Source organism: Megalops cyprinoides, chromosome 15 (assembly GCF_013368585.1).
Source record: "Megalops cyprinoides isolate fMegCyp1 chromosome 15, fMegCyp1.pri, whole genome shotgun sequence".
Classification (NCBI taxonomy): Eukaryota; Metazoa; Chordata; class Actinopteri; order Elopiformes; family Megalopidae; genus Megalops; species Megalops cyprinoides.
This window is the reverse complement of record NC_050597.1, coordinates 32,780,421-32,790,678: the sequence shown is the minus strand read 5'-3', so window position 1 is coordinate 32,790,678 and position 10,258 is coordinate 32,780,421. Positions and strand designations below refer to the sequence as shown.

At 41.8% G+C, this 10,258-nt stretch overlaps 1 protein-coding gene across 3 annotated transcripts in view; it reads right to left on the bottom strand.

Moving 5' to 3' along the window:
• rps24 (ribosomal protein S24) overlaps positions 1 to 7,799 on the bottom strand; it is a 9,209-nt gene extending 1,410 nt beyond the window's left edge. Inside the window, exons 1-6 of one of the 3 annotated variants that reach the window (XM_036546472.1) lie at positions 7,753 to 7,799; positions 6,886 to 6,951; positions 6,497 to 6,706; positions 5,629 to 5,742; positions 4,557 to 4,559; positions 3,904 to 3,921 (exon numbers count right to left, since the gene is read on the bottom strand). In XM_036546472.1, the coding sequence (XP_036402365.1) occupies positions 3,916 to 3,921; positions 4,557 to 4,559; positions 5,629 to 5,742; positions 6,497 to 6,706; positions 6,886 to 6,951; positions 7,753 to 7,755 (402 nt within the window). In that variant the 5' untranslated portion in view covers positions 7,756 to 7,799 and the 3' untranslated portion in view covers positions 3,904 to 3,915. Of the gene's footprint in view, positions 1 to 3,903; positions 3,922 to 4,511; positions 4,560 to 5,628; positions 5,743 to 6,496; positions 6,707 to 6,885; positions 6,952 to 7,752 lie in introns of those variants that run through there. The other 2 variants (XM_036546471.1, XM_036546473.1) reach the window with 2 other exon arrangements.
• Positions 7,800 to 10,258: the final 2,459 nt, after the last annotated feature.

Below are 10,258 nucleotides of genomic sequence, written 5' to 3'. Positions count from 1 at the left end.
ATGATATTCCTGTTTAAATAGTGATATTACCGCGAGAGGTTACCGTTTGTGAAAGATTGTTATGTTATCGCCACAGTAGTCGCTCTTTGCAAAGGGGGGGGGGTCAGTACGTTTCATCCAAGTCATCTGCAAGTATAGCGAGTCATTTGTGTCACATCACCTGTAGCGTTTTGGACCTGCCCCACTCTGCCTCTGATAGGCTTACCTTTAATGCTCGTCTTTCCCTTGTCCAACCAATCTCATTCCTGTCCTGAAGCCTAACCTTTAGACTCTTCAAGCAACTTCCACAGACGTGTGAAGAAAGCTAAAGGTAAGCAACCTCCTTGAAGTAACTCTTGAAGTAAATTGCCTGTAGAGCAGGACGAAATGCATTTCTAATCGCTGTAAATTATGATATTCCTGTTTAAATAGTGATATTACCGCGAGAGGTTACCGTTTGTGAAAGATTGTTATGTTATCGCCACAGTAGTCGCTCTTTGCAAAATGTTCCTTGACCTTGACAGTTGTCTCACATATCTGTAAGCTATTATTCTGACGTGAAGTCAGTTTGAAAACTGTTCGACCTACAGGTAAAGCATACCGTTTAATGTATTGCATGGATGTGAAAACAGCAAGCCAGCAAGCCGTTTGGCTGAAGCAGCCGGCAAGCCCACTACTTTCAGGCTGTCAGCTAGCTCAAATTTTGACTACTGCATGAAGATACGAGGGTTTTTATGCCTCGACTAAGTTGATGTTACATATAAACAACAATTTACACCCATAGAAACAATGACATTATGAAGACGTTAGTGTATTCATACCTGTGTTTTCAAGCTAACATTACATGTAGCCTAGCTGCCAGGCTAGTCTTACAATGAAATGTAATGGCTGAAACTGCTAGCGTTTTGCCTGTCAGCTAGCTGAAAATTTCGAGAAGATAAACCAACATCCACAGTGATCCATTTGCCCTGAATAAGTTTGTGTGACATCTAAATAACAAACCGTGCTGTTTTTATCCTCGAATGGTATAATGGTATAATAATGGTATAATATTTCCTCCCTAGCAGTTTGACTTGCCATTGTGTATGAAATGTGCTATGTGAATTAACTTGCCTTGCCTTTACCCCTGCCTTATGTTTAACTAGTTCAGGTAGCCAAACTTTACCACTCACCCACTTCAATTTTTTTTCAGAATAAGAAAATGAGAGAGTTTGAGGAGGAAGATGCCGTTACTGTGGCTCAACTTGAGGCTGGAGTTATTAGTGCAGGCCAAGACGACAAAAAGCAGATTTAAAGCTGAAAAATAAAAAAATAATGTGTATTCGAAACTGTTGCTTGCGTTTTTGGTCTTGGGTGTCAGAGGGCCAAAGAGGGATTTCCCTGGGGGGGGGGGGGGGGGGGGGTGGGTAATTGGTTGTCACCTTTTTCACCATGGACGAGTTTGCACCCCTGATAAAAACCCAAGGTGAGGAACTACTACAAGCATCACTTAACCCTCTGGAGTCTGAGGGTATTTTCCAGACACTGGAAATTCTCTGGCATTCTCTGATATTGTTGTCAATTTGAAGAAATGTAAGAAGTATTTTCAAAGTCCCCTGACTTTTTTTATTCTGCACAAGTTCAGCTACAATAATATCTAAGTAGTATGTGTTTCATGATTGTACTTTTTAAAAAAATAACTGGTAAATGAACCTTTTGTAAAAAGTAGTTTTAGAACTGTGCTGGAATGTGTGAAAAAATATCACCTTACCCATTATGACAAACTGTTTTGATCACTTGAGGTGATTCTGTTAAGTCTTAGGTATGTATCAAGCACAAACACTTTTGTCTGCTCCATTGATATGGACAATTAAATGGCCATCGAAAAATGTATGTCTCTATTGTTTTGGGATCAAGAGTTGGCAGCGGGAGGGGTAATGGCGTTTTACACCGAGTATGCAAAAGGGGCCGTTCACAGACAGGACGAAAGTAACACTTTTTAGATTAACGTCATTTTAAAAGATAACGTTACAGACAAACTGATTTTCGTTGTGATCAACAACTCACGTGTGTTCTATCAATACCAGGTGCTATTTTATACAAATGTGGAACGATTTCGGTATAAAATGACTTTAAACGGAAGTTGCGCAATGTTACTTTTGACCTCGTCAGTCGGGACGAAAGTAACACACAGGTGGGTCAAAAGTAACGCAACGGTATAAACTTGAATTGTTTATATTATTCTTGTTTTTATTAAAAATGTCTGACAATGTCCTTGTTAATATGTAATTGCAAACATATTATGTCCTTTATCTTAATAAAAAATATTAAATTTAATTTTTAGAACATAGGGCCTGGCCCTATCAATCAATGACGTATTAGTTACAGTATCTTCACTACAGTGAAGATCTTCACTACAGTGTTTATATGCTGAATTCTCACTCAAAAAGCCAAAGAGTTCCAATTACACAGCACCTTGGCGAATTTCAATAAACGTTAGCCCACACAAGATGCAGCTAACTTAGCTAATTTCAACTAACGTTTGCCTACCCAACACGCAAATCTCCGAGTGGTGACAGTGAGACATGTTTACACTTACACAAAATGCAAAGCTTGTCTCCAAATGAATTATGCTTGAACCTGCATTTTACCTGGCATTTTATCTTGTTCATCATGGGTGTTCTCCAGCGTGACTTAGCTCCTCCCGCATTACAAATCGGCATGTTGTTAACATGTGGATAGAGTTGCAAATAGGAGGGTTGGGTTTGCGCTGTCCTGACGGAACTTTGTGGAATGTGCATAGCTGCATTTCACTTATTTTAGATACTTTTCAAACTATTTGTTTTTTCATTAGATTTATTTAAAAGAAAACAGTCTGAGGTTTCTGTCAATGCTAAAATGATGTTTATACACCAACGCAGTATGAAGCATTTAATCTATGTTCAAGACGAAACTGGGGGGAAAAAAATCTGCATCGTCGACAATGCAGTGGACTCCAGAGGGTTAAAGCAATTATGCAGGCCCCATACACAGGCACTAAGACAGACAAGTGCATTCTAGTAGGCTCATTTTACCTCATCTATGTCATCCACTAAAATCAAACAGTTTCAAATGGAAACGTTTAAAACCCAGCTAAATTCGAAGAATGCCTCGATCACCACTTCCCTTCCCCAACAGCCATTACATTGGTTTCAGTACGAGAACATCTGCAAAAATGCAGCTTCACTGCCTTTAGTGTCGATTCAGGTCTCTCTGCACAGGTTCAGAGGGGATTCTAGACTGCCATCAGTCTTGAGTCAACATTGAACTTGCAACGGTATTTATGCCTCAGACAATCTTCACTCTAGGCATCTGGGGCTGTTAGTTTAAGGCATGAAGGGTTTAACAGTCAACCAATCAGAACATATCTCCTACTGTAGAAACCAACCAGATATACTGAAACGCTGTACAAATAGAACAGCAAGAGACAAAACTGGCATAGAGTGTGGCCTTGGGTTAAACTAAGACTTCAGGGCAGCCAAGAGCTCCAGCCACAGACAGGCCTGTTAAACATCTTCTGACCAAGAAACGTCAAGCATATTCACCCTTCATGCATGACAAACCAGAAGTTCTTAGCTTTGTTTGCACTAAAAAGCCAAATTGCAAGACAGCATTCTACTTTGACCATCTGATCCATACAAACCTACTCTGATCCCACTGAGATCATATAAGTCGCTGAGAACACAATTAAAATAAGTGCATTTAGCAAGTTGGGAGGGTTTACCCATGTGAGAAATCCATGGGCGCTACATTAACACAGAGGGGATGGCAGCAGTGGAAAAGCAGAGGTGAGGAAGCCATTGGTGGGTTGGCAAAGGGGCATGGCATACAAAGTGGGAGGGCTTGGTCAAACAGAACAGGGAGAACAATGTGCAACTCAATGTGAACATGCTCAGGTAGCTCTACCTGGGACAAACGTCATTTCTGAAAATGTCCATGGGAAGCAAAATGGAGAAAAAAAAAAAAAAAAGAAATTACCCTTGGTCCCTTATAGGTTTCACAGAGCAGTGAAGTGATTCTACTACCAACCCCCATTCAAAGCCAAGATATATTTCACATTTAGCAATGTAATTAGTACAGAACTCAAAACCACTAGATTAGGAATTAAGGGATTAAATGAGCATCTATGAGCAAATGCACTAAAAATCTATTTAATACACTGTTACTAATATTTAGATTTCATATCTCCAATCAAATAAGGAGAATTCAAAAATTGAAGGACTTGTCACTGAGGGAAAGCTGAACAGTTTCACTGATCTGTAGATTTTCTGGATTTTACTGATGAATTCCATGCAACAGAACCTTTGAGGTTAGAGATTACTGGGTCCGGGTCAAAAACCAACCACTGCTTAAAAGGTGAGTAAAAGTAACAGCAAAAATATCACATTTAGATGGGGGTTCCTGTATTATGTCTATGACAGCTTAAATCTTAGAACTGCTTATCTGTAAGCTTATAAATCAAAAAGGCAACCAGGCAAAAGAGTGCTTGAGTTAGCATGGAGTGCTACTTGTAGGAATCTATGCAGGAGTTAAAAGCTACTTATGAAAGCATGTTTTACCTTCTATTGTCCAGAAGACCATTAAATAAGAGGGAAGATGACAAAGCAAATTAAAGCAATGGAACAACAAAGAGCAATGAAGGCAAATTAAAAAAGGAAACGCTCTTGCAGTTGATGAAAACCAACAGAAACTGTGGTCAAGAGCTGGTGGTAAATGTGTGATATCCTTAAACAAGTGCTTAATGGTGCATTTCCACCAAGCAGTACAGTACAGTTCGGTTCATTACGTAATGGTTTGGTATGGTAAACCCTGGTACAGCCTGTGTCTCCACTGCCAACTGTACCCTACTTAATAGGCGGGGCGTATGCTGGATGGCGATTGCTGCATCAGCTAGGTAAGTAGCGTGACATCATAAAAGCGCACGAAGAACGCATCACAGCAGAGACGGAACATAAGAGAAAGCTTTGGGATTACTTACTGCTTAATTATTCAAATTGCCATCCTTGTTATTTTCAGCATTTAAAGTAATTTAAATCGATAAATGCCATCCATGTTAATTATACAATCTTACGTTGTCGCTTTCGCAAGCACACAAACTACAGACAATCTGCGCTGTTTCGCAAGCATAATCATTTATTTACCACTGGTGTCAATTACTCTGTGAATAATTTGTTTTATTGTTAATCAAGGAGGATAAAGGGGAACAGGCTGAAAGTAATAGTGTTAGTGTTTCCACTTCCCCTGTTTCAAGCTCACCCGCAGCCAGCTTCGACAGCTTCGAGACATCATCTTATTTTGCGCACAGACAGCATTTGCAGTCAGAGCGGTAGAGAAAATGAACTCTTTCTCTTGCAGTGTATTTAAAAATGGTGCCTTTTGTGTTTGTATTCACTTTGTCGCACGGAAGTGACGACTCTGTCGACCAATCAACGGACAGCAGTGGGTGTAGCTCCATCCTTTACAAACCGTACCACCGTGCTTGGTACCCCAATAGAAGGGTGCTAAAAACCAGTACGGTACGGTACGCTTATTTTGGTACGGTTCGCAACTTTTCATGATGGAAACACAAATAATTGCGTACTGTACTGCTTGGTGGAAACAGGCTATAAGACTCCAGCACAAGTGTATTACCTTCTTCCCAGCGGCGCCAACGTTAGCCTTGGCAACACCTCTGACCTTCTTCATTCTGTTCTTGCGTTCCTTGCGTTGTTTTCTGGAGGATTTCTTCTTCTCGTACAGACCGTGCTGTTGGGAGAATCAAAATGTGTTGGGCAATGTTCCGCACCGACACTACAGCTTACAGATAAAGCGGGAACATTAGATCTAGCAGGAGTATGGTGTAGTGGTGGAAGCCTTGTAAGACACAGGTTTTGAGATCAGTTCTCAGCTGGGCTAGTGCTTTTGTACCCTAATTAGTCAACTGTAAAACATTCACCTGAATAAATTGATGATTTATAGACTCAGTCGCTCTCAATACTAATAATCATTCATTTCTAGACACCTAGTTTTAGCCCCGTCAACAGATTTCACAGCAACGGACGCTCAAACATAAAAGGCAAGCTGTGTGACACGTCACTTTTCAAATGCAACACACTGCACTTGTGGGAAAATTTGAAAAAAAAATCTGATCAACTGTATAACCAATCTTAAGATTACTTGTGTCCATGGACATATAGAGACTGTGCATGTATCACAGACCTGTACTAAGATATTGAAGATTATGGTCAATCAAAATTTTTGAGGTCAGACCCCCAATTCAGGGCAATATGACAGCATTGAAGAAATTCAGAGATCTACAGCGATACCTACAGCCAGCAGTACCACCTATAAAAGCAGAATGCTACTAACCTGGGTGCAATGTACTGCATCACGCATCATGAATGTTTTAAACTGTACACCATCCCTAACGTATAAGCCCCACTACAACTGCACTTTTAATGGTGAATGCATTGTGAAAAACAGTTTCAAGCAATTGCATCTACCCTCTAATAAGACTTACCCTGGCCAATCTGTGCTTGGGCTCGTTCTTCTTGGCATAGTCCAGAGAGTCGTAGACCATGGCGAACCCTGTTGTTTTGCCACCGCCAAACTGTGTCCGGAACCCAAACACAAACACCACGTCCGGGGTGGTCTTGTACATCTTGGCTAGCTTCTCCCTGATTTCGGTCTTAGGGACTGTTGCCTTCCCAGGATGCAGGACATCAACAACCTTGGAAGAAATACCATTTACCTACCTGGAAACACTATGCATGATCAGCACTTCTAACGACTACCAGTCAACCCGATGAAGTGCACGACCAATAAGTACTAAACTACACAAATGCAGTGTGTTCAGTGAGAAGATCTAACCGTAATATGAATGGAAACGGGCTACTTGACAACACTTACCATTTGCTTCCTCTGAAGCAAGCGGTTTGTCATAAACTTTCGGGTCCTGACAGTTACTGTGTCATTCTGTAATAAAACGAATGTGTTAACATTGTGGACAGTAGACATTTAGTTATGGTGCAATCATCACCAACAGCTAGCCCCCACGGAGTCGTCTAACATGCTCACCAAACACCTGGGAAAAAATGCTTTTGGTGGCGTATTAACAACATAGACAGCTGACAGCCATAACTTAAAACAGTGATATTTAGCTGGTCGGCTAGCTATATGCAGGTGGTACGTGTATATCCACATGACAATGTCAAATTTCATCCTTCTTGCTAACCGGAGGGTTACACTAATATAAGTCGTTTCTACAGGCCAAGAAACCTCGCTAACAAAACATACCGCACAATTTACCACACATACATTTCAATTCTCCTTCACAAACATAATTACAGCCTTCGAACAAAAATACTGAACTAACACCCAGCGAGCATCCGAGGCCATCTCGGTGGTTAGCTATATGGCAACAAACGCGATGCTGCTAAAGTATCGTTCAGTCTACACTGCTGCACGACGTAACATTAAAAAGGTAACGATCAGGAAGGTCTACGAGTGAGAGTAAGGTGTTATTAGGAACAAGCGGATTAGCTGGCTGGCTAACCAGCAAAGACGCTGACAACAATGAGCGACTAGGCAGCTAGGCCACTGGATTCATCTGAGCGGTATGTAAAACAAAATAATGTATTTTTAACAAAATATATTATGGTATTTGCTGAAGACACTTTATATAAGGACTAAATGTACATATAATTAGGGCAAAATAATAAGGATGACAAAGATTATGCGAGGATTTTCCTTCTAGTTTAGAGTTTCTACACTCACCATCTTGTTCGCTGCTTCTCTTGGGGACGTGAAAAAGAAAGAAGGGCTTCTAGTCGCCCAACAAAATGCCTGTACGGATATGTTTAATGGTGGGCTGCAAACCTGCCTGATTGAAAATAGACTGAAACTTTGTACCACATTAGGCCAACATAAAAATAATAATAATAAAACTAATAATAATAATCTGATAATGTCGTGGGAAGTTTTTTGTCGTGGGAAAGTTAGGTTTGCGGTGCTGTATTGAGACGTCCGACCGTACAGCGCTGCGTGTATTTGCAGTACTGTCAAGACGCAGCCGTGGAATGAGATGAGACCTGACAGTGGTTTGTGGCACTGACGAATAATGAATTTGTAGTAATTTAGACCTTGAAACTTTGCAGTGTCTGTAGTGGGGGCTGCTTCCTTTCCAGGAAATAACCATTTGTATTATTATGTTTATGTTTTCTTTTGTTTCCAGCTCGCTGTTACTGTAGACACTGGTGGGATTATTTGACTGGCTGTCTCTCCTTTCCCCTGGCTAATGTTTATCCTATTTTAATTATGAGTTCAAGTAAAAGCTAAACTGTTGTGATTCCTACGAGGAATTGTCTGGTGTTGCGCTGACATTGTGCGAGAGTGATCACGGTCACAATGACACTTGGGGGCGGCCCATTACAATTTTTTTTGAGAATGAATCCATGAACCAAAATACATCTCAGACTTCGAAAATTCATTATAGTTAGTCGAGTAGGCATATATACAGATCCCGATCAACATATTTCCTTTTGAATCGGGAAAATATGGAAACATTACATTCATTCAGTAGATGCTTTTATCCATAGCGGCAAAGCTTGAATCAGTAGGCGCAGGTGTAGTGATACACCAGTTAAACACGTATTCACGACCATATTATCATTGTGGACATAGAACCTTACAGGACAACCAAACAACAAGTTAGTAATAATTTAGTAATATTTTTTTGTTTGTTTGCCTTTGCAGTAAGTAAAACAAAATAAAAAAAAAGTAATTGAGTAAATATCATAATAGTGTAGCGGCAAGTTCATGTTATGTTATGCAGTTCCTGGTTTGGGGAATTATGGGTAAATACTGTTTTAGTGTTCTTTAGTGTAGTTTTCTCCCAAAGTGTGAAATGTTACAGCCTGGCTGTGAGTGTGTGTTAGAGGGGGCTTTGAATTTAGTATTTTGTGTGTGAATGTTTTGAGTGTGCTCAGTCATCATCATAGAGAAGCCTAGCACCTGTTAACCAGTAATGACCATGGTACATTTACATTTACATTTATTTATTTAGCAGACGCTTTTATCCAAAGCGACTTGCAAAAGTGCATACAGCAAGTATAGCGACAGTACGGGGACAGGATGTGTACAGTTCCACAATGAGACAGTTCTCAGCTGAGAGCAAGGTCTGTTTGAGGACACAGTACTATTAGATTTGTACAATTACAGCCTATAGGGCAACTAATACGATACACTTTCAAACGGCGGACTTCAACAACTTCAGCAATTGTGTGCTGGGTCAGTCCAGGTAGAGTCTGAAGAGGTGCGTCTTCAGGCCCCGTCTGAAGGAATGGGGTGAAGAAGCTGTCCGTAGTGAGACAGGGAGTTCGTTCCACCACTGGGGAGCGATGTAGGTGAAACGCTGATGTCTGGCAGAACGAGCACCTCCTGCCTTGACCATGCAAGGAGCGAGGCGTCCAGTTGCTGCTGAGCGCAGGGGTCGTGCTGGTGTGTAGGGCTGGATGAGTTCTTGGAGGTAGGCAGGGGCTGTCCTGTTGATTACAGAGAAGGTGAGGGTCAGGGTCTTGAATCTGATCCTGGCAGCGACAGGAAGCCAGTGGAGGGATTTCAGCAGGGGAGTGACATGGGAGAATTTGGGGAGGTTGAAGATCAGTCGGGCAGCTGCATTCTGGATGAGCTGGAGAGGCTGGGTGGTGCAGGCTGGGAGGCCTGCGAGGAGAGCGTTGCAGTAGTCCAGTCGAGGGAGAACTGTGGCCTGGATAAGGAGCTGCGTCGCATATGTTGTCAGGAATGGACGAATCCTCCTGATGTTGTGGAGGAGGAATCGGTAGGCCCGTGACGTGCAAGCAATGTACTCCTTGAAGTCCAGGTTACTGTCAAGGATGATGCCCAAGCTCTTTGCTGACTGAGAGGATGGTATTGTGGTGCCATCGACGGTGATGGAGAGGTCATGCAGGGGGGAAGGGCGGGCTGGGATGAAGAGCAGTTCCGTTTTACTGAGGTTCAGCTTCAGATGGTGGGATGTCATCCATTTGGAGATGTCAGCCAGGCATGCAGAGATTCTTTCGTTGACCTGGGAGGTAGAGGGAGGGAAAGAAAAGAAGAGTTGGATGTCATCAGCATAGCAGTGATAGGAGAAGCTATGTGATTTGATAACTGAGCCAAGAGAATTGATATAAATTGAGAAGAGTAGGGGTCCCAGTACTGAACCCTGTGGAACTCCTGTAGTGAGGGGGGTGGGTGCAGAGGTGGAGCCTTTCCAGTAGATCTG